General features: G+C 45.5%; 1 protein-coding gene across 8 annotated transcripts in view; it reads left to right on the top strand.

The window, feature by feature from the left end:
* herc1 (HECT and RLD domain containing E3 ubiquitin protein ligase family member 1) overlaps positions 1-23,599 on the top strand; it is a 239,823-nt gene extending 216,224 nt beyond the window's left edge. For all 8 annotated transcript variants that reach the window (XM_038784383.1, XM_038784384.1, XM_038784381.1 and 5 more), the window contains 11 exons: positions 993-1,095; positions 4,181-4,350; positions 5,671-5,809; positions 8,337-8,506; positions 8,616-8,785; positions 8,957-9,122; positions 9,446-9,522; positions 12,755-13,007; positions 13,236-13,388; positions 15,138-15,443; positions 22,929-23,599. In XM_038784383.1, the coding sequence (XP_038640311.1) occupies positions 993-1,095; positions 4,181-4,350; positions 5,671-5,809; positions 8,337-8,506; positions 8,616-8,785; positions 8,957-9,122; positions 9,446-9,522; positions 12,755-13,007; positions 13,236-13,388; positions 15,138-15,443; positions 22,929-23,114 (1,893 nt within the window). In that variant the 3' untranslated portion in view covers positions 23,115-23,599. The remainder of the gene's footprint in view (positions 1-992; positions 1,096-4,180; positions 4,351-5,670; positions 5,810-8,336; positions 8,507-8,615; positions 8,786-8,956; positions 9,123-9,445; positions 9,523-12,754; positions 13,008-13,235; positions 13,389-15,137; positions 15,444-22,928) is intronic.
* The last annotated feature ends 1,157 nt before the right edge of the window (positions 23,600-24,756 follow it).

Raw genomic sequence — 24,756 nt, 5'->3', positions numbered from 1 at the left:
CCAAGCCTGAATGCTGTCCAAATCTTGTTGCATGTGGGCACGGGCTACCTCAATACCTGAGGCTCTACAGTTGGGACTGAGCGCTGTGTGCAATCGTCAGTGAACATCCCCACTTCTGACTGCCCAATGCCAGTAAGGTAATTGATGAAGCAGCTGAAGATGGTTGGACCTAGCAGTAACTTCCCCGGAGAAACAATATCCCAAGGCATGACTCCAACCGGTGGAGAGTTTGTTGGCTGATTCCCATTGACTTCATTTTTGCTACATAATATAATCTTTATTGTCACAAGTAGGCTTATACTGCAATGAAGAAACTGTGAAAATCCCCCAGTCACCACACTCTGGCGCCTGTTCGGGTACACAGGGAGAATTCAGAATGTCCAATTCACCTAACAGCACGTCTTTCGGTTCTTGTGGGAGGAAACCGGAGCAGCCGGAGGAAACCCACGCAGACACGGGGGAAAACGTGCAGACTCCACACAGACAGTGACCCAAGCCGGGAATTGAACCTGGGACCCTGGAGCTGTGAATCAACAGTACTAACCACTGTACTACCGTGCCGCCCAGTGAACTAGTGTTCCTTGATGCCAATTAGTCAAATGTTGCCTTGATGTGAAGGTCCGTCACACTCTGTTCAGTACATTCTTGTCCAAATCTCCACAAAAAGCTAAATTCCAGAATGAGATCGTGGTCAAACCCCAAGTGAGTGGATTATTGCAGAGTCGGTGCTGTTTGACAGCACTGTCGATGACCCCCTTCTGTCACTTTGATTGAGTGTGATTTTCTGGGATGGCAATAGCTAGATTGGATTTGTCCTGCGTTTTTTGTGGATAGAATCTAGCCGGACAATTTTCCAATTCAGTGTTGTGAAAGCAGTCGAGGAAAGTAATGTTCTTAGTTGATGAATTGTGTATTCGCCCAGCCTGTTGTCCTTGTGTAGTTCTCCCTTTTCCTCTTGTCATTAAAAAGTTTTATTTTACTTCTTTCTACAGAAAGTGGATGTTTTGTGTGGAATAGGAATTAAAAAGCTTGCTTGTGGCACCCAATTTTCCGTTGCCCTGTCGAAAGATGGCCATGTGTACACCTTTGGCCAAGGTAAGATAATTATCCAGGTTATTCAAAATTATTTTTAGAATGGCACCGAAAATGCATTTTAATTCTTGACAAATGGCTATAGAAACTGTGTGACTGACTCACTTTTAAGTTCTATCTTTCAACTGAAACGTAAAGTGAAGTTTTGTCTGAAACGTAGTGGTCAAGGGGCCACTCCAGGATGAATGCAGCTTTCTGTAATGTTGCTGCTTCATTTCTGCAGCCCAATCCGCCCATCAAGCTCTGTAAGCAGGGTATCTTCCTATCCTGTGCAATTGTGTGATCATCTACATCTCCTCTTGATCAGAAAATCACCCTGGTACCACATACCTGAACATACAATCTGCTCCTCTTATTTGAACATTTTACTCACATTTTTCAGAACATTGTTTAAAGACACCACTCCACCCTGCCGCCATCCACCCATGAAATGAAATGAAATGAAAATCGCTTATTGTCACAAGTAGGCTTCAATGAAGTTACTGTGAAAAGCCCCTAGTCGCCACATTCCGGCGCCTGTTCGGGGAGGCTGGTACGGGAATTGAACCGTGCTTCTGGCCTGCCTTGGTCTGCTTTAAAAGTCAGCGATTTAGCCCAGTGTGCTAAACCAGCCCCTGATGAAGGTTATCATTTGCCTTGAAGCTTTTGTATCATTATAAGGATTGAAAGGTTGTCGTGTTTTAAATCATTACATTTTCCATGTCTAATATCGCTCTATGGAATTTTATAGCACATCAGTCAGTTTATTATTTAATTGCTGAGCGCATCCTGACGAGATAGAATGTGCAAAATTATCAAATCAGATTCCAATCGTTAATGTTTCCAAACCTAAAGAAAGCATATGACATGCTTGCCTTCATAGGACGGGGTATTGAGTATAAAAGCTTGAAAATTATGTTAGTTATATAGAATGTTAGTTTGGCCACATTTGGAATACTGTGTCCAATTCTGGTCACTGCAGTACCAGAAGGACGTGGAGGCTTTGGAGAGAGTACAGAAAAGGTTTACCAGGATTTTGCCTGGTATGAAGGGTATTAGCTATGAGGAGAGATTGAATAAACTGGGATTGTTCTCCCTAGAGAGACGGAGGCTGAGGGGCGACCCGATAGAAGTTTATAAAATTATTAGGGGTATTGATAGGGTGAACAGCTGGAGGCTTTTTCCCAGGGCGAGAATGACAATTGCAAGGGGGCACAAGTTCAAGGTGAGGGGGGGAAAGGTTCAGTGGAGATGTGCGGGGAAAGTTTTTTTTACACAGAGGATGGTGGTGTCCTGGAATGCACTGCCAGGTTAGGTGGTTGAGGCAGATACGTTGGTGACCTTTAAGACTTATCTGGATAGGCACAGAACAGACTGGGTATAGAAGGATGCAGGCGGTTGGTCTAGATAGGACATGTGATCGGCGCAGACTTGGAGGGCTGAAGGGCCTGTTCCTGTGCTGTATTTTTTGTTCTTTGTCCTATGGAAGATCGTACTTTTTGAATCCTTTCTATTCATTCCAAAAGAAAGAAGACTTGCAGTTCATCTAGGTGTTAAAGGTGGTTTAACATGCATGACAAACTATTTAGCAACAATGGGGGCCGCACGGTAGCTTGGTGGTTAGCATAAATGCTTCACAGCTCCAGGGTCCCAGGTTCGATTCCCGGCTGGGTCACTGTCTGTGCGGAGTCTGCACGTCCTCCCCGTGTGTGCGTGGGTTTCCTCCGGGTGCTCCGGTTTCCTCCCACAGTCCAAAGATGTGCGGGTTAGGTGGATTGGCCATGCTAAATTGCCCATAGTGTCCTAAAAAAAAGTAAGGTTAAGGGAGGGGGGGTTGTTGGGTTACGGGTATAGGGTGGATATGTGGGTTTGAGTAGGGTGACCATGGCTCGGCACAACATCGAGGGCCGAAGGGCCTGTTCTGTGCTGTACTGTTCTATTCTATTCTAATACAATCCAACATAAACTAATCCAGATAGTCCCAACGTTTGTTAAACAGCATAGGTTACATTGGTATTCCTCTGGTCTTTTATTATGGAACTTACTGTCTATTGTTTGAGTAAATGTTGTCATTGTTGTGTCCATTATTGAATCCCTTTGCAACCCCTGACCATTGACCCTGGATTATTGAACATTATTGATCATTGGCCACTGCAACTTGGTGATGTTGACAAGTTTTGGCACCTTGGATAATATTCAATCCTTTTAACTAATTTTGTACGTGAGAGATGGTGTGTCCCCCAACACCAATCCGCAGTAACTTAATTCAAAATTGCTTTCTTTTGGAAAACCCTGCAATGAAAATTAATTTTAAAAAGTTAACTGGTTTACTTTTGTCTGTCTAATCATTTCCCGAGTTTGTTAAAAGTTGCACTGTTACTTAGACTGACTTCAGCAACTCGCTGTTTGTGCTGACTTCTGTAACTTGCTGCATCTGTTTCATAAACCTGGCACTTTCCTATGATAGATTAGTGTGTTATACATGTCTATCGTGACAGGAGCGGCACGGTAGCGCTGTCACTTCACAGCGCCAGGGTACCAGGTTTGATTCCCACTTGGGTCACTGTCTGTGCAGAGTCTGCATGTTCTTCCTGTGTCTGCGTGGGTTTCCTCCGGGCGTTCCGTTTCCTCCCACAGTCCAAAGATGTGCAGGTTAGGTGAATTGTGTACCCGAACAGGTGCGACTAGGGGCTTTTTACAGTAACTTCATTGCAGTGTTAACATAAGCCTACTTGTGACAATAATAACGATTATTCAGAATGCATTATATCCAGAGATGATGAGCAGGTCTGCCTACACATGGTACACTTATCACAGATTGTCTGCATGTAAGATCAGTACATAGTTTGCACCTGGGAGGTAGTTTTGAGGTTTCCCTCAAGAAAACTACCCGGTGAAGTCTGGATATTTAACCTATACTTATCCCATCTGTATATCGGAGGAGGGCGAAAATCACAGATTTGGATGGTTTTGTAAAGGTCTTATGAATGGTCCTCCTCTGCCAAATTTGGATGAATCTGTTCATTTATGCATTGGAGATGGAAATGATCAAATAGTTCACCCAGTATGTCCTGTTCAAAATCTGATGGACCCTCTTTTGTGCAAACAGACCGTCTGATTGGCTTGCCCGAGGGTCGGGCCCGCAATCATAACCGACCTCAGCTAGTACCGGCTCTGGGTGGAGTCTTTATTGAGGAGATTGTTGTGGGTGCCGAGCACACTCTGGGCCTTTCATCACCTGGAGATGTTTATGGATGGGGCAGCAATTCAGAAGGGCAGGTAAGAAATCTTGATCGCATGGATACCTTTTTAAACCCATCCAGAATGCAGGTTTCCTGACCTGGGCTATGACTGCAGAACTGGATAATCTAAATCTCATTAAGAATGAAATTGAAAGTTAGAACAAGCTGTAGACTGAGATATAATTGCCTTTCTTGTACTTAGATAGATAGAACAGTACAGCACAGAACAGGCCCTTCGGCCCTCGATGTTGTGCCGAGCAATGATCACCCTACTCAAACCCACGTATCCACCCTATACCCGGAACCCAACAACCCCCCCCCCCCCCTTACTTTTTAGGACACTACGGGCAATTTAGCATGGCTAATCCACCTAACCCGCACATCTTTGGACTGTGGGAGGAAACCGGAGCACCCGGAGGAAACCCACACACACACGGGGAGGACGTGCAGACTCCGCACAGACAGTGACCCAGCCGGGAATCGAACCTGGGACCCTGGAGCTGTGAAGCATTTATGCTAACCACCATGCTACCGTGCTGCCCCTGCCCCACTGTACTTCATGGGGTACAGTGATTGCTGAGCTGCTACATGGGCATGGGAGGTGGGCAGGTACTGAGTTTGGCCTGGCTACACTTTTGGGGATTAGGTGTGCAGACCGTTTCCCGAGCAGATTCAGTATAAAATTGAGATGATGCCTGGGAGTCAAGTATCTACGGTTTTGGCCTTCGCACCAAACAGGGGCACTTAGTATCCGGAGAAATGGCTGGGAGAGCTGGGGGAGGGGGGTCAGTATCCGGAGAAATAACTGGGGGGCTTGTTCCTGGGTTTTCATCATCCCCATCCCCTACCATGACCAGACAACGGGCTGGATCTCCAGTCTTCCTCTGTGTAATTGCATGCGGTACGCCAGCAAATAGCACAAATGACCGTTATGATTATTATAATCATCGTCAACACCTTCTGTCCTCCCATACTTCATCAGGGTCCACAGCAGAAGTCCTCATCCGGCATTACACGCACGCACGCACGCACGCACGCACGCACGCACGCACACACACACACACACACACACACACACACACACACACACACACACACACACGCGCGCAATTTTGTTCCCCTTCAGATTTTTAATTAATTTTAAAATGTTGCCACATGTCACAGTGCGATCACTGAACCACCTACAAGCAGAGCCATCAATGTAGTTCGATACATTTAAGATGAAAACAGAAACGTTCTTTAAGCAGCGATGCATTGGGGTTTGGAGTACATGCAGCAGAAAATGAAGTGTTTAGAGGAAGGTATTGTGCCCTGTCTCTACTTTTCCATATCTGTTCCTTCTCTACCTCCTATTTAGCTGGGATTGGGCCATACCAATCATGTAAGGGAGCCGACTCTGGCCACAGCACTCCAGGGGAAGAACATTCGGCAGATTTCAGCAGGCCGCTGTCACAGTGTGGCATGGACAGCCCCTCCAGTACCACCGAGAGCACCGGGTGAGGAGGTTATCTTTCATGTTGTTGTAGGCTGTAGCTAGTGATGGGTTTCAATGACGGAAATAGTTACGTCTATCTAGCCACTGACTTGAGAGTTGGTTTGCGGTATTGAATATTAATCTCTCACCTGTAAAAAAAGGGGGGGGGGTCTTTTTTCATGTGATTGGCCTTTACAGATTTTTTAATGCGATTTTAAAAAGTGTAGTAAACATAAGATGTCTTTGTTAACCATATCCTAGAACAGTGTTAATGTTCCTTTTTGAACCAAGGCTCATTTAAATAAACCAGATTGACAGGTGACAAATAATAATTGAAAGCATTTGTGTTGGCTGAGGTACGTAAGTTATTTAGCTGTCTACTGCTGAACAGTTATAATCAGGGTGTCTATCAAACATTTTTTGAGGTATTCTGGGTCCAGGTGAAGTCGACTTAACTAAACAGTGGTTTATGTTGACAGCATCTTTTGGGGGGGGGCGGGGAGAGTGTGGGGAGTGGTGGGAGGATCCCACCGGAACTGCTGAGGGAATTTAAATTAAACTAAAGATATAAAGCTAGTCTCCGTAATGGTGACCATGACGGCCATCCACAATTGTTGTAAAAATCCATCTGGTTCGCTAGAGATGGTAATCTGCCGCCCTTACCCAGTCTGGCCTACATGTACAGCACAGAACAGGCCCTTCGGCCCTCGATGTTGTGCATTGTCCGAAACCAAGATCAAGCTATCCCACTCCCTGTGGGATGTACAACCTCATCAAGCAGTGGGGAAGACAGACCAGCAGAACAGGTAGAATGACCTTCATCTCCACCTGCGTATCACCCCTATAAAATTACAGCAATGCCAAATGCATTCAACCATCTACTTGTCTATCCAGTCCTTGGACGAGGTGACGGTTTTTGCATGGCTGGGAACCAAGAAATATCAAGGTTTCCAAAATCACTTTGTTTGAGGCCAAGCAACCAGACTCTCCAGGCTCTCAGCAATGTGGTTGACTCTTAAACTGACCTCTGCAATGGCCTAGCGAAACATTGAGTTCAAGGGCAATTAGGGATGGCCAACAAATGCTGGCCTTGCCAATGACGCTCATGTCCCATAAAGCAGTGTTTTTCAGACTTTTTTTCCCCACTTTTACCAACTGGCCGACCTTCGCAACCAACGCTGGCCGACCTTCGTGACACACCGTTATTGCTTACCTTTAACGTGACAGGTGTGCCTGCTTGGTCCTCCCAAAACTCACTTGTTTTGTCTTTCAACATTACATTTCTGCTATGGACTTCAGCTGACGATTTAAGTTCTCGCTGTATTCTTTGAAAAAAATCAAGAGGTTTGTCCTGAAAACCACGTTCAAATGCCTTTTGAAGTTTTGAGGGTTTTAAACTTTCATTTGCCAGTACTTCCCTGCACGTAACACACAGGGGCTTTACCTCCTGGTTTGCATTGACACCAATAAAGCCACACTTCAAGAAATCATCTTCATATTGCTTTGTTCCTGATTTCAGTTTCTTCTCAATAGGTTGTTCAGTTTTGTACAGAGCTAACGCTAGCACTGCTTTGTCTTGCCGTGGGCTCTTCTGAGACGCTCGCTCCAGCAGACTCAGTTGAGATGCTGGCCTGTTTGTGTCTCTGGTCCTCTCTCTTCCTTAAAACAAAACGATCCATCTTCAGTTCTTCACACAGCCCTGTTGCTTGCCTGCTGGCAGCTACAAAATGGAAAAATCTCCTCTGTAATTTTGTGCCCAAAGCATGGACGTACAGGCCGCGTGACCTTCTCTCCGCCACTGCTTCTGGCGGGAAGACTTCCATCGTTTGTATTCAAAGCTCGGACGCAGCCGGCATTCTCAATTTAAAAGTTGGTTACGACCGCCATTCTTAAAAGCCTGCACGGCCGTTGGGTGCTTCTCCCGCGATCGGGAACGCCACGACAGGTCCGCGACCCTTCTGACACTCATCCACGGTCTGCGTCCCTGAGTTTGAAAAACCCTGCCATGGAGAAATTTTTTTATTTTTAAAAAGGCATAAAATATAAAATGACCATGTCAAAAATCCGTGGGCTGGATTCGCCGGGCCCCAAACCACATGTTCCTTGGCGGCGTGCCGATGGCGGGATTCTTTATTCCCGTACTTGTCAATGGGATTTCCCTTCGAAGCCGCCTCTCGCCGCCGGCAGGGACCCCAAATCCCAACGGCCGAATTATTCCGTCCCATATAAATCCTTTCCTCAATGTTCTCTGACTAAATGTTGCCATTGAAGTTCCCTGTGCAGTAATGGCAGTGGTTATGGTACGTGAATAGTATATCACAGGTTGAGAGTTCAAATGTCAACGTCGCAAAATTCAATCCAATAAATCTCGTGACTGAAGATGCGCGATAGATGCCAACATCACCCACGTCTCATGAACGCATTTTTAAAAAAAATAAAAAATTTGATATTGTGTTCTGGTGACCAGCAATTGACTGCAGCAATTGGGTTATTGTCCTGCTGGAATAAGTTGTCTGTTTAATGTGTAAATCTGCTCCTCCTCTCGGTAGGTGTGTCTGTGCCTCTGCAGCTGGGTTTGCCAGATTGTATTCCACCTCAGTACAGCTCATTGAAGGAGACAAATATCGAAATGATCAGGGCCAGGCTACGTTTGCTGTACCACTTCTCAGACCTCATGTACTCGTCGTGGCGCCTGCTTAACCTTAGCCCAAACAACCAGGTTAGTGGTGCTTGGAAATACGAAACAGGAAAACTAGCGCTTAATGATAAAGCTTCAATAAATACTTTGCAGCTTGAGAAACAAATAATATTTACAATTGTATTTACAGAACAGTACATCTCACTATAATGCAGGAACGTGGGGAATAGTCCAGGGACAACTAAGGCCTTTGCTAGCACCCAGGGTGTACACTCTCCCTATGGTGCGTTCCATAGGAAAGACAATGGTGCAAGGCAAAAATTATGGCCCTCAGATCACTGTGAAAAGGATATCTACCAGGTAACGTTGCTAATTATCTTTACCGTGCACTGGTTCACTCTGGTGTTGGTGTAAAAGTGCTTGTTTCGACAATTTGAATGCCCCCAGCTTCTGTGTACGCCTGTTTATCTTTAGTGTAAATGATTTCCATAGATGACAGCAATATTTCACTGTCATTCTGTCTCCCACTAGAGGCCGCAAGTGTAAGCCTATCTTTGTACAGATTGCTAGACAAGTAGTTAAACTCAACGCGTCGGATCTGCGGTTACCGTCTCGTGCTTGGAAGGTGAAACTGGTGGGAGAGGGTGCAGACGATGCTGGCGGAGTATTTGATGACACCATCACCGAGATATGTCAGGTAACTGGAGCACGTTCGTCTTGTCTATATTTTTCTAATCAAAGAGTGAGACTGAATAACTGCCAAGTGGATCTATTTATCCGAAAGGACTTTGTTAGTTCCAGATACCGCGTCTGAAATTACAAATTCCATTTGGGCCGCAAGTGAATTAAAATTTTAGCAAACTTTCGAGATTGCTTTATTGTTGCCATAAGATTAAATACTTTTCTTCCGTGAGCTTTAATCGGGTTTTGCTTTTTTAGTTGCAGCAGCTGATGTTTTTGCTCTTTGTTCAGCTCAATATGGTATGAACTTTTGTGTTTTATAAAATGCAATTTAAACAGGAGCTTGAGATGGGGATAGTAGATCTTCTAATTCCTACTCCAAATGTCACGGCCGAAGTAGGCTACAACCGAGACAGGTAAGAATTGTTACTTCATTCCAGTGTCATTTGTTATTTAGTTCTGTACTGATGAGTAGCGAGGATAGTTTCCTTATTCTTCATAACTGAAGGTAGTTCGATTTTAAAAAAAAAAATAAAAAAAAAAATTTTAAAATAAATATATATATATATATACATACTTTTATATCCCTTCCCCACGGGCCACCGCTCTACACTGCTTGTCGTCAACACTAGTCTTATTTCCTCTTTCTGTAGGTGGGGGTATGCTGTGGATACAGCACTTAATAAGTAATAGTTCAGTTTGTAGGAAAGATATTCAATCTCTATCCTTGGACTTTTATTTACTGCGTGTTTTCTTTGAATCGTCTCGACTTTTTGCCTTGCACGAGATTTACACCCCTGCACTGTCCGAGGTTATTTGCCAATAATTCCAAGACTCTAGGCACCAGGTATCAAAACAGGTAGAGCCTGCCACTAATTTCAACACCAAACTCCTGGATTGAATATAGAGGATCATAGAATTCCTACAGTGCAGAAGGAGGCCATTCGGCCAATTGACTCTGCGCTGACCATTTGTAGACCACCCTACACCGACCCAATCCCCGCTCTATCCCTGTAACACCATCTAACCTTTGGACACTGAAGCATGGCCAATCCACCTAACATGTTGGCTAAATCCCCCCCCCCCCAGCCAACTAGAATAAAGTCAATCGTAAATTAAATGGTGCACGGTAGTTTAATGCTGAATTTTTTGGGGTGCGGTGGTGGAGAAAATGTGTTCAACTGTGATCGTATTGAATGGCGGAGCAAGCTCGACGGGCTGAATGGCCTGCTCCTGTTCCTTTGTTTCCTATCCTTCGGTCAGCAGAAATCAGGCTAAACCGGAGTTGAGATAAAAGCAGTACACCATTGCCACCCTGTGGCTTATGCTATGACATTCAATCCCTGGTTATTCGAGGCACATACCTGAATTAGGTGGTTACCTCCGATCTATACCAGTCAGACTCCTATCACTTGAGATGGGATCAAGAAAGCAGCATACTGAGCAGAGTATTCACAGTACATATTCCGCTCGGCAGAAGCCAAGACTCCGAAATTGTTATCCATGTGGGGCCTAGAGGAAGGAGCAGGTGTGCTTCTGAACCCTACAAGGAAAGTCAGGACTGCTGGTACCCCAGTCCCCTGTCCAACATTCCCTCCCAATCCCTTTTCAAAACAATTCCTCCCGCAATAACTTAGCTGAGGGGCGACTGGGCAGCCTCCAGTTCACTCGATATTCACCAACTGGACCCTGGTGAGTAGGCTTTTGATGTCCAATTCAGGTTAGATTCCTCAATGTGAAAGCGGCGTTGGTTACACCATAAGGATTGCCAGAACCGTGATGATACTCCGTCTCGAGAAGCAGAGGGCACTTGTTTCTTGAGCACTCTTAATCAGCTCATCCCCAGCTCATGTAACTGAGATCAGGTGGCACAGTGGTTAGCACTGCTGTCTTACAGCGCAAGGGACCCGGGTTCTATTCCAGCCTTGGGTGACTGTGCGGAGTTTGCTCGTTCTCCCCGTGTCTGCGTGGTTTCCTCCCACACTCCAAAGATGTGCAGGTTAGGTGGATTGGCCATGATAAATTGTTCCTTTGTGTCCAAAGATATGCAGGTTAGGTGAGGTTACAGGATGGTAGAGTGGAGTAGTGGACCTGGGTAGAGTGCTGTTTCAGAGGGTCGGTATAGACTTGATGGGCCGAATGGCATCCTGCACAGTAGGGATTCTAGTGAAATTCTATGGAAATAGCTGATGCATTTACTGTAGCAGTCAAACAAAATGGTAGTCACTGACATGCTACCAAACTTTACTCTTTAACAATGGGAGGCAGCTACTTAAACCAGATCCATCTTTGGATCAGGGAGTGAGAATGAACTGAGGGAAAAAGACAGTCCTCTTTCTGCACAGAAACAGTGAGGAAAGTACAAGCCTTGGGTCAAGTAAAGTCTTTAGTTGCTTCTGAGTGGCTGAATGCCCCATCGGCCATTCTTCAGTGTCAACGAGAAGGCAGTTTTACTCTGTCCATTCTGGCATCAGACCCCACAGTACTTCAGACGGGCAAAGAAAGTCTGAGCAATCCACTCTACACCTCAATTTAGAATGGAATTCTGGAGTTGGTGCCTGAGCTGACATCGGAACAAAGTGGACTAAAACTCGCTGGAGGGAAGTGTGTGTCTCCGCTTCCGTTTAACGCCTTATAATCCAGTGTGGTGTCAAAACAGCGGGGTCCAAGAGATGTGGTGATTGGCAAATCATGTTAAAGTTAAGGGTGGGTAGGTTTAGAAATGCCATAAATAAAGTGCTCCAAGGCTTGAAGTGATAAACAAGATGGAATGAGACTCACTCCAGTAAGGCCAATTTCCCACATCCACTGAGATGTTACCGACAATGTTCTGTTTTTTAGAGTGCATGGTCCCTTTAAAATTGTTTTGTATGTGGGTTTGACATTGGCCATAAGTAAATGTGGAGCAGATTGTGTGTAAGTAGTATATCCGATTATGGGTACTTTTAGGATGGTCTTGCATTATCGCTTTCTTAAGATGTAATGTATTTTATATGACTGTCCACAGCAGGAACCCCAGAATCCACTCCTGACATGCATGCTGCATATCTGTTCCCTGTGGGGACGTGTGGAGAGTTACCTAGGGCAATCTTCCTCATGCAACAGATACCAACCATCAGAGAGCTCCCACTACCGCTCCCCTGCTTCCACACTTATTTTGTTTCCTCAAGGAATTTTTCCAGACGTTTCTTTTCTCTTATGCAACAGGGCTGACGCAACATTTTTAGCTCCAGTGTAGCCATTTCTTTAAACTTGGCTGTAATCGTTAAGGACGACCCGAGTCATTTTCTTGGCTGTATATGACCGGCTGAGGTTATCCATGAAGGCCCCGCCTTCTCAACCTTGCCTGATGTGTGGTGATCCTCGGGTTGAATCACCACTAATCTGCTCTCCTCCTCGAAGAGGAGAGAAGCCAATGGTCATCTGTGACTATGATCAGGAGCTGTCTTGAAAAAGTTAATGGAGCCCGTCTTGGAAATCCGGCAAAATCAATCCAGTGCAATATCGTTGAGCACTTGACTACTGGTCCATAATGCCCAAATTTAATCAAATTCACCCTTTTTGTTCAGCGAATTCTGAGAGACGGAATAACAAATTATGGTCCACCCAGTTTAAGAAGGAGCGTGACACTTTATTTTCCTTCTGCAGGTTCCTCCTGAACCCTTCAACTTTTTCAGATGAGCATCTAATGCAGTTCAAGTTTTTGGGAATTCTTATGGGCGTTGCCATTCGTACAAAGAAACCATTGGATCTCCATCTCGCACCAATGGTATGGAAGCAGCTTTGCTGTATTCCACTTTCCTTGGAAGATCTTGAAGAAGTAGACTTGCTTTATGTACAAACACTTAACAGCATTCTTCACATTGAAGATAGTGGGATTACGGAGGAGAATTTCCATGAGGTTAGTATTTTATAAAATAAATAGATTATAAGGTAAGAGGCCGAACATAGGTAGCCAGTATTGACCTCCATAGATTATTGCTGACCAACCTTAAGTTTTCCTTTTGTTTGATTAAAAATATTGGATGTTGTGTTAGGAAAAATCCAGGGTTCAAATGACTGGTTTTCTTATTGTAAAAGACAAAATTCTCAATCTCGTGGAGTAACAGAAAATAACTTTGTGTTTCAGATGATACCTCTTGATTCTTTTGTGGGCCAAAGCGCTGACGGCAAAATGGTTCCCATAATCCCAGGTGGGAACAGCATCCCACTGACCTTTTCCAATAGAAAGGAGTATGTAGACAGGGCAATCGAGTATCGGCTGCACGAAATTGATCGACAGGTGAGTGAATGGCCAAAATTAGTCCGATAGAGCAATTTAGGTTTCAGTTTGATTTACTCAGAGTTTCAGTTCGACAGGAAGAGTAGAAAAACAGAAATGATTTAAATGGAGAGTTTGTAAAATACTGTAGAACGGTGTGACCGGAGTGTCTTTGTATATTAATTATAAACTATAAGCATTCAGATATCGCAAGTAGTTAGGAAGGCAAATAGAGGGTGGCACAGTGGTTAGCACTGCTGCCTCACGGTGCCAAGGATCCGGGTTCGATCCCGGCCCCGGGTCACTGTCCATGTGGAGTTTGCACATTCTCCCCATGTCAGTGTGGGTTTCACCCCCACAACCCAAAAATGTGCAGGTTAGGTGGATTAATCTTGTTAAATTGCTTCTTAATTGGAATTTTTTAAAATCAGGAATGTAAACGGTAGTGTTAACCTTTATTGCAAGGGGGATGGAGTATAAAAGTAAGACGGCCTTGCTACAACTACGCAGGGCATTGGTGAAACCGCCCCTGGAGTACTGTGTATAGTTATCTCCTTGCATCAGGAGAGATAGACTTGCATTGGAAGCAGTTGAGAGAAGGTTCACTTGGCTGATTGCTGGCGTGAAGGGGGTAAGCTTGCAAGGAAAGATTGAACAAGTTGGGCCTACAACCCATTGCAGTTTAGAAGAATGAGAGGGGATCTTATTGAAACATAAGATTGAGAGGGCTTGACGGGGAGATGCTGAGAGGATGTTTTCTCTCGGGGGGGGGGGGGGGGGGGGGTTTAGAACTGGGGGCACAGTTTAAAAATGAGAGGCTGCCATTAAAAGTGAAGCAATTCACTCATCTGGATGCTGGGTAATTGATTATATTCAAGACTAAGTCAGATAGATTTTTGGTCTACGAGGTTATGTGGTTGGAAAAGTGCAGTTAAAATCACGATCGGATTAAATAGAAGAGCCATTTCAATGGGCAGAATGGCCTACTCCTATTTCTTGAGATCATTTTCCATTCCCCCAATATGTTGACTTAAATCCCTGTCCCTGTGCCCGGGCTTTGCCTCGTACTTTGCCGTCCCTCAATCCGGGTGGCACAGTGGTTACCACTGCTGCGTATGGTGCCAGGTTCGATCCCGACCTCGGGTCACTGTCCGGTGGAGTTTGCACATTCCCCCCCCCCCCGTGTCTGCGTGGGTCTCACCCCCACAACCCAAAGATGTGCAGGGTAGGTGGATTGGCCACGCTAAATTGCCCCTTAATTAAGGGAAAAAAGAATTGGGAACCTTAAATTTTATTTTTTTTTTAATAATCGTTTTTTTAAAAAAGAAATCCTCAGCCTGGCTTCACTTCAAATGGTTTAACTTAGATGTTGCTTTTGGTGTCATCCCTGAACTGTTTTCCCAATTCCTGCTCCCCTGCCACCTCGGGCTGTGTTTCCATTGCTTCCCTCCAACCCGGCAATGTTGCCTTGTCTTCGGCCCTCCCTCTTCACCCTTCTCAACTATCACTTCCAAGATCTGACTTCTCCAGTGCTCTCCCTGCGTCCATCTTTGACGAGCTACTAGTCCGGAGCGCTGCATTCCTGTCATTAATCTAATCCGGGGAATCTTTGATGTTCACGCTGGTTGTAAAAGCAGGGAACTGATACATTCCCGATCTGTTAACTCATTTCGCGGGGAAGTGGGGGGGGAGGAATAAACAAGGTGAAAGTTTAGTGATTGTTTCTCTCTCTCTGTTTAAAGTGTTGCCTTTTCTTGGCTATTCATTTAGGTGGCTGCAGTCCGAGAAGGGATGTCTTGGATCGTTCCGGTTCCCCTCCTTTCTCTCCTCACCGCTAAACAGTTGGAGCAAATGGTGTGTGGGCTGCCAGAAATCTCGGTGGAAGTCCTAAAGAAGGTGGTGCGATATCGAGAGGTTGACGAGCAGCATCAGCTGACCCAGTGGTTCTGGCAGACGCTGGAGGAGTTCTCCAATGAGGAAAGAGTTCTTTTCATGCGCTTTGTGTCTGGACGGTCCCGTCTGCCAGCCAACACTGCAGACATCTCGCAGCGGTTTCAGATTATGAAGGTTGATAGGGTAAGAACTATTTATTTTCTCCATCTGAGCATACAAGCAGGAAGGATGTTTACTGGGTTTAAAGTTGGGAGCTCCACTGTAGATTAACACCAGGGCCGGCTCAAGGCACCGGCAACTCGGGCTGTTGCCCGGGGCGCCATGTGCTCGGGGGCGCCAGACTCGGGTCCCGCGCATGCGCAGTTGGTCCGGTGCCAACCAGCGCATGCGCGGTGGCCGCCAGTCCCCAGGGCGGCCCCCCGGCTCGGTCCGCCCCCACCCGCTCGGTCCCCCCCCGCCCCCCTCGGGTCCGCCCCCCTCGGGTCCGCGCCCCCCGCGTCCGCCCGCCCCCCGCGTCCGTCCGCCCCCCGCGTGTTCGCCCCCCCGCCCCCCTCGGGTCCGCCCCTCCTCGGCCCCGCCCCCCCGCCCCTCCTCGGGTCCGCCCCTCCTCGGCCCCGCCCCCCCGCCCCTCCTCGGGTCCGCCCCTCCTCGGCCCCACCCCCCCCGCCCCTCCTCGGGTCCGCCCCTCCTCGGCCCCACCCCCCCCTCGTCCTCGGCCTTGGCCCCGCCCCCCCGGCCCCGCCCCCCCCCCCAAGGGCGCCGAAGTTCAGCTTGCCCGGGGCGCCAGCAACCCTAGAGCCGGCGCTGATTAACACTGCAAAGCTGCTGACGTAGCCACCATGTTGCAACAAATATTCGGCCTATCCAGTCCATATGTGTTTCCTCCACATGTGGGCAGCACGGTAGCACAGTGGTGAGCACAGTTGCTACACAGCTCCAGGGTCCCAGGTTCGATTCCCGGCTTGGGTCATTGTCTGTGCGGATTCTGCACGTTCTCCCCGTGTGTGCGTGGGTTTCCTCCGGGTGCTCCAGTTTCCTCCCACAGTCCAAAGATGTGCAGGTTGGGTGGATTGGCCATGCTAAATTGTCCTTGGTGTCCAAAGTTAGGTGGAGTTACGGGGATAGAGTGGAGGTGTGGGCTTGGGTAGGGTGCTCTTTCGAAGGGCCAGTGCAGACTTGATGGGCTGAATGGCCTCCTTCTGCACTGTAAATTCTATGACCCACTGAGTCTAACCATGTCCCATAAGCAGTATGTCCCGGAGGTAGATACAAACTGCCTACTACACCCCTCTAACTGAAGGACTGTGGTGAGTATCGGGGTTATTTTAGGCTATAGTTTTTTGGTTTGTGACTGGTATTTGGGTGAGTCACCAGGAGGGAGAGTCAGCAGTAATTCAGGAGCTTGCTATTATCTTGTCTGCCTATGGCAGGGGTCACTATTGGCTAAAGGAGCTACAAGTGTTACCTTGCTAGGAAACTTCTACTGAAATTGGAACGACTTACCTAATAGCTTCCCTATTTCAGCTTTTGTAATATCAGGAGATGCATTTGCAATCCAAGATTTTGGGCCTTAATAGATGAGATTAACATAAAATGCATCTCATTTCTAAGGCAGAAGTAAAACCATACACAATAAACCAAAATAATACTCGCTTTCAATGTGATGAGTAAGAGTTACTGGGAAACTGAAGACAAGAGATTTTCCTTCTGCCTCTGTTTTGATGCCAATATGATTTGAACAGCCCGGTGATTTGCAGGTTGAGAGCACATTCTCATGGTTGTTGCAGAGTGGGCTTTTGTTTGTCTTGGTACAACCTCCTGTAGCGGCTGATGACCCTGTTGATCTCTCCTGGCCACTCGGAACATTTTCAACGCTCCCTGAAATGAGCTCGAAAGCTTCTGCTGTGTTGCACTGTTAGTTTTTGCTTGGTGATACTTCCTCCTCCTCCTCTGGTATATTTTGGAATCATTGCAATTCGAATGATGTTCTGCTGCATCATCCTAAAGTGACAAAGCTTTGAGCGATAGTCTTCAGAGCATAATATTTCTTGACAGCTGGGCATAAATGCACCAAAAACCGCTCGAAAACATGCTCAGCGTGACTCGAGCTTGCTTATTTAGAACATAGAACGATACAGCGCAGTACAGGCCCTTCGGCCCACGATGTTGCACCGACATGGGAAGTCAAAAACTAAAGGCCATCTAACCTACACTATGCCCTTATCATCCATCTGCTTATCCAATAAACTTTTAAATGCCCTCAATGTTGGTGAGTTCACTACTGTTGCAGGTAGGGCATTCCACGGCCTCACCACTCTTTGCGTAAAAAACCTACCTCTGACGTCTGTCCTATATCTATTACCCCTCAATTTAAGGCTATGTCCCCTCGTGCTAGCCACCTCCATCCGCGGGAGAAGGCTCTCACTGTCCACCCTATCTAACCCTCTGATCATTTTGTATGCCTCTATTAAGTCACCTCTTAACCTTCTTTTCTCTAACGAAAACAACCTCAAGTCCATCAGCCTTTCCTCATAAGATTTTCCCTCCATACCAGGCAACATCCTGGTAAATCTCCTCTGCACCCGTTCCAAAGCTTCCACGTCCTTCCTATAATGAGGCGACCAGAACTGTACGCAATACTCCAAATGCGGCCGTACCAGAGTTTTGTACAATGCAACATGACCTCATGGCTCCGGAACTCAATCCCTCTACCAATAAAGGCCAACACACCATAGGCCTTCTTCACAACCCTATCAACCTGGGTGGCAACTTTCAGGGATCTATGTACATGGACACCGAGATCCCTCTGCTCATCCACACTACCAAGAATTTTACCGTTAGCCAAATATTCTGCATTCCTGTTATTCTTTCCAAAGTGAATCACCTCACACTTCTCCACATTAAACTCCATTTGCCACCTCTCAGCCCAGCTCTGCAGCTTATCTATGTCCCTCTGTAACCTGCAACATCCTTCCGCACTGTCTACAACTCCACCGACTTTAGTGTCGTCTGCAAATTTACTCACCCATCCTTCTGCGCCCTCCTCTAGGTCATTTATAAAAATGACAAACAGCAACGGCCCCAGAACAGATCCTTGTGGTACGCCACTCGTAACTGAACTCCATTCTGAACATTTCCCATCAACCACCGCCCTCTGTCTTCTTTCAACTAGCCAATTTCTGATCCACATCTCTAAATCACCCTCAATCCCCAGCCTCCGTATTTTCTGCAATAGCCGACCGGGGGAACCTTATCAAACGCTTTACTGAAATCCATATACGCCACGTCAACTGCTCTACCCTCGTCTACCTGTTCAGTCACCTTCTCAAAGAACTCGATAAGGTTTGTGAGGCATGACCTACCCTTTGACCTCCAGATCGCAAGCTGTAACCCTACATTGCCCAAATCTTGAAATCATCTTCTTCGATGCCACCCAATAACAAAGTTAAACAATCCTTAAACTGGCTTGAATCCTGTGCTGTATTCGCTTCAGTTAAAATAAATGCCCTGCTAAACATTCTCTTCTATTCACGTTGACGATTTGTGGCAGTGTGTAGCCTCCGTCATCAATGAAGGCCTTCAACTCGGGTGACTTACTGGCTGGCGTTATCCACACTCGCAGCTTGACGTTATGGAGGCTGTGGCGTGTCTGGAGTCTATTAAACCATGACTTGCAATAAAGGTTTCCATGATAGAAGAACTCTGACCCTAACCTCCTTTCTGTTCCAGGTTGTTAAACAAGGCTGTTAGCCTTTCCTTTCACAGTCAATGTGTTAATAGGCAAGTTTCTGGTCCTCAATCAATCCACACGCTCAATAATTGTCTCCTATTTTCTCACGCTTCACCTGGTACAGGTGATCATCGTAGCAGTCCAAGAGTTTGCACTTTGCCCACTAGCCTTTATCTGATCTTTTTAGTTGATGGCGCACACAGTTGTTGACAGAACAATATGTCGTCGTCATAGCACTTCTAATTTCTGTTCTCATGTAATGGTTCACCTCTTCCTTTTGGGAGCAGTAGAGTGCTTGTCATTTAATGCATGTTTGCTAGCAATCTTGCAGACTTAAACAGCCCATCGAATAGTATAACAAAGGCCTACACAAACACTGGTCACAAGCCTTTAAAGTATTTGGTGAGCGTGCAGAATGTCATGCCTGTTGAACAGTGGCTCAAAGGCCTGCGCGAGCGTTCTGTGTCAAATCCATCTTTCAGAGACTCGATGAGCCAACTGGCCTCCTGCACTGTAGGGATTCAATACCAAACTACGCTAATCGAGATTACTTAAAATGGTGTATGGGTGTATATACGCTCCAGATGTATCTCTAATTAGCAACAATTTGATGCATTAATGAGAATACCTATAAACCTTAATTTTAAAGAGCCCTTATTCTGCATGTTTTGTGAAGTGACTTAGAGCCATCAAGATTGTTATAGGGTTGTTAGCATCTTACCCCGTTGCAGGTTTTTATTCAGAAGGAATAATTTCCTGGGTCTGTTTTGGTATTCCAGCTCTCACCACTTAAAACATGCTAATTTAAAACCGGTGTTCCCATAAATTGGCTAGGAGTTGAAGGCCATTAACCATTTGCACTGATTTCATTTTTTAATGCTGTTGGTTGCAGGATCTTTTGTGCTTTGTTTTGTTCACCTAGAAACAGCTGTAACTGTTGAAATTAGTTCATTCCTTGTTAAGGAGCTCTTGTTACAATAAAATTACCAGCCCCATATAGTAACAGTGATACTAAACAAGAATTTATGTCAACAAAGAAATCTCCCCCAGTGCATGCAGCATATGTGCCTGACACTCAGCGAAAGCTAATTTAAAACTCATCAATATCTTGCGGAGGAAGCATCCTTAATCACATAAGCTGCCCTCATCGAGAAAAAAGGGAATGCTTCTGTTACAATCCCAAATGTTTTAAAACATTCGCGATATTAAAAACTTTTGATTGGTCCAAATGTACTTTTAAAATTAAATCTGATCCTCCAAGTCAAGCAAACAAAGTTGAGCCTTTGTTAATTCTACCATACTCTGAAATTATAGCTGCTATTTCCTGCCTGATTTGCCGTGCTGATGTGCTATTTCTTTAATTAAGTCTGCTATAAGCAGCTTTCAAGTCTACGCAAGAGGCCTTGGCAGCTGTAGTAACACCCAGAGTTTAAATATCTTTCCAGAAATGCTAATTACATGTTACTTACATACACTGATCATTTGTGCTGGCTTTGAGCATGGCAATATTCTCTTCCCTGCAGTCACTTTATAAAGTTTTGACATTGCCATTATTTTGGGTAATAAAATTTGTCATATTGACCATTCTAACACTGGGCAAATCATATTCAAACACACCCACCATACGTGATGAGCACTGTATATGTGTGTAGTATGTATGTATATTGTATTATGTACATAGAATGTATATGTATCCACAGCAGATTTCCCTCCAGAAAGGACACTGGTGAACAAGATGGGTTTATATAACACAGGAATCTAATCAGTGGCCTGTTAATACATAGAATAATAATCTTGTCACAAGTAGGCTTGCATTAACACTGCAATGAAGTTACTGTGAAAATCCCCATTCAGCCCAGCACCTCCATACAGTGGAGTAGTGACAATGTCAGTAGAGTCGTCGAGGGGCAGTCAGTCACTCAGTTCAGGGGCAATTAGGGATGGGGAATGAATGCTGGCCCAGCCAGCGACGCCTACATCTCATGAACGAATAAATTTTTAATAATGTTTACAGTCACACGAGCCTCCTCCCAGCCTGTGCTGTCAAAAACTACCGCATATCCTGATCTTGAAAGTTTTTATCAAATGTGATGATTATTACCAGTGAACTCACTGGGCTACTAATCCGAGATGAATATATAAGAGGAACACTGTAATGGGAGTAATAATTATAACCTTTATTAGTGTCACAAGTAGGCTTTTATTGCACTGCAATGAGGATTCGTGAAGGGCAAGTCTTGCCTCACAAATTTGATTGAATTCTTTGAGGAGGTAACTAAGTGTGTAGATGAAGGTAGAGCAGTTGATGTCGTATACATGGATTTTAGTAAGGCGTTTGATATGGTTCCCCATAGTCGGCTCATGAAGAAAGTAAGGAGGTGTGGGATAGAGGGAAATTTGGCCAATTGGATAGGTAACTGGCTATCACATAGAAGACAGAGGGTGGTGGTGGATGGAAAATTTTCAGACTGGAGACCAGTTATCAGTGGTGTACCACAGGGATCAGTGCTGGGTCCTCTGCTATTTGTGATTTTTATCAATGACTTGGAGGAGGGGGCTGAAGGGTGGGTCAGTAAATTTGCTGATGACACTAAAATTGATGGAGTAGTGGATGAGGTGGAGGGCTGTTGTAGGCTGCAAAGAGACATTGATAGGATGCAGAGCTGGGCCGAAAAATGGCAGATGGAGTTTAACCCTGATAAGTGCGAGGTGATTCATTTTGGTAGGACAAATTTGAATGCGGATTACTGGGTTAATGGCGGGGTTATGAGGAATGTGGAGGAACAGAGAGATCTTGGGGTTCATGTCCACAGATCTCTGAAGGTTGCCACTCTGTGGATAGAGCTGTGAAGAAGGCCTATAGTGTGTTAACATTTATTAACAGGGGGATTGAGTTTAAGAGCTGTGGGGTTATGCTGCAGCTGTACAGGACCCTGGTGAGACCACATTTGGAGTATTGTGCACAGTTCTGGTCACCTCACTATAGGAGGGATGTGGAAGCATTGGAAAGGGTGCAAAGGAGATTTACCAGGATGCTGCCTGGTTTGGAGGGTAGGTCTTATGAGGAAAGGTTGAGGGAGCCAGGGCTTTTCTCATTGGAGCGGAGGAGGATGAGAGGCGACCTAATAGAGGTGTATAAGATGATGAGGGGGATAGATACAGTGGACGTTCAGAGACTATTTCCTCAGGTGGATGTAGCTGTTACAAGGGGGCATAACGGTAAGGTTCAGGGTGGGAGATATAGGAGGGATGTCTGAGGTAGGTTCTTTACTCAAGAGAGTGGTTAGGGTGTGGAATGGACTGCCTGCTGTGATAGTGGAGTCGGACACTTTAGGAACTTTCAAGCGGTTATTGGATAGGCACATGGAACACACCAGAGTGACAGGGAGTGAGATAGCTTGATCTTGGTTTCGGACAAAGCTCGGCACAACATCGAGGGCCGAAGGGCCTGTTCTGTGCTGTACTGTTCCTTGTTCCATGATGTACCCTTTATAAATCCATGCTGGCTCTCTGAATAGCTGTAAGTTTTTAAGAATTTCAAGTCACAATCTTGTCCATGATAGATTAGTAATTTCCTGATCGCACTGTTCAGGACTGCTTCTATCAAACCCAGCAGAATGCTATCAGCACTCCAACATTTGTATATTATTTGGAAAAATGATTAATTGCAAAAGTTACCTCCGTTTGATCCTCGGCTGCGACAGAAACATCTTTTACTTGTGTTGTTGATGGAATGTGTTTCAGAAGCAGGGATAAAGTAACTTCATAGAGTGCAAGCTAACCCTTTGATATCCATCAAGAATGTGATTTGTGAGTTAATGAAATTGGTTGGTGTTCTGGTCTGCTCGAGTGGTTTATATTATAGTTTGTGGTATAGATTTCTACCCTTCGTCTGACCAATTCTTACAATCCTGCGTCTTTTTCCCCCCCCATTACAGCCTTACGACAGCTTGCCTACCTCACAAACCTGCTTCTTCCAGTTACGGCTGCCCCCGTACTCCAGTCAGGCAATCATGGCCGAGAGATTGCGATACGCTATCAACAACTGCAGGTCCATAGACATGGACAACTACATGCTGTCCCGCAACGTGGACAACGCGGAAGGCTCTGACACCGATTATTAATTCCCCGAACAACAATTGCTGCGCCTGTGTGTGGGGTGGGGGGCGGGGAGCCGATAGTGAGCAAAGCCTTCTGGTATAGTAAGCGTAAGTGACTACTGCAGCTGTAGTGAGAAGGCCAGAATATTTTAATTGTATATGTACTTGAAGAAAAATGAATGTGATAAATGTTATTGTTTGATTTTAATTTCAACTATAAGCCGGTTTAAAGAAAGACACCGTTCCCCTGGTATTTGTTTTGTTAATTTTTTTGATAAGTTTGCATGGAGATATTTTGGTGCATTTTTGAGAGTGGTATAGGTGACCCCTGCCAGAGTTGGGGAGCTATAAAATTAAAGTTTAAAAGACAATGTACATTGTGTATAATTGTTCATGAGGGAGAGCAATTTTACATAAATATTCTTCTATTTATTTTTGTTTTAATTTGAATTGCCTGTGCCGAGTTTCCTATCAGAATTACATCAAAGGAATAAAACGTTAATTTAAAATTGGTGTCTATGCGTAGCTTGAGGGGCCAAGTGGCCTACTTGTACTTATTCATGCTCTTCTGATCGGGTTAGTACAGGGGAGGCCATTCAGCCCGCCTTGCCTGCTCTCTGCAAGAAGCAACTCGCCTTGTCCCACTCCCCCTGTCTTTTCCTTGTAACCCTGCAAACATTCATCTTGGGATAATTGTCCCATTCCCTTTCGATGGGCACAAATGAAACTGCGCCCTCCACGGCTCTCTGGCAGAACGTTCCGGATCTGAATCACTCGCTGCATGCAAACGGTTTTCCTCATGTCACCACTGTTGGTCAGTCGGCTGAAATCTCGTGCCCACTGGTTTGAGATCCTTCTGCCAATGGGTTCCGTTTCTTCCTGTCTACATTTCTGAAACCCTAACGGTTCTGAATGTATAAAAATCCCCTCTTACTCTGCTCATTTACTGGGGAGAACAGTCCTCAGCGTCTTCAAATCTATTCGGTAACTCAAGCGCCTCATCATGACACCATTCTGCACCCTCTCTGATACCTTCCTAAAGTCTGGTGCCCAGAATTGGGTACAATATTCCAGCTGAGGCAGCACCAGTGTTTTATTTGGGTTCACCGTACCTTCCTTGCTTTTGTAGTACTCTATGCCCCTAATTATAAAGTCCAGGAGGGTCCCCTGTGCTGTGTTAACCCTTCTCGCAACCTGTCCCCTTCAGTGATTTGCGCACAAACCCAGAAGTTTAAGTTTTTGTGTGGCTTTTAGGCGATGTGATCAGGGTTAATTGTGATGCCTTTCGTTGGTGAACAGTTTTCCATCGTCCACTGCCTCGGCTGGACCATAGAGTATCAGAGGGTAGTCGATGCTTTTACAGCAACTTTGACAGCAACATATGCTGAGCGAATGAAGGGATCTGATTAAGAACAAACCTGATGCTGTTAAAATAGGAAGAACACTTTAAATGGTGGAGAATCTGAAATAAACTCGAAGCATTGCCAATCAGTGCAGAGAAATGTTAACTAGTCTTCACGGAGGCTGGCTCACTTGCTTTGCAATTCCAATATTTTTTGTCATTCCCCTTTTCTAAGTAAGATTATTGTTTATTGTGTGAGGATTTGAGTTTGTCCAGTACTGAATTTACAATATAATAGGACCAACCTTGCTTCAGTCAAACTAG

This window comes from Scyliorhinus canicula, chromosome 24 (genome assembly GCF_902713615.1).
Source record: "Scyliorhinus canicula chromosome 24, sScyCan1.1, whole genome shotgun sequence".
NCBI lineage: Eukaryota > Metazoa > Chordata > Chondrichthyes > Carcharhiniformes > Scyliorhinidae > Scyliorhinus > Scyliorhinus canicula.
This window is presented reverse-complemented; position numbering and strand designations above follow the sequence as displayed.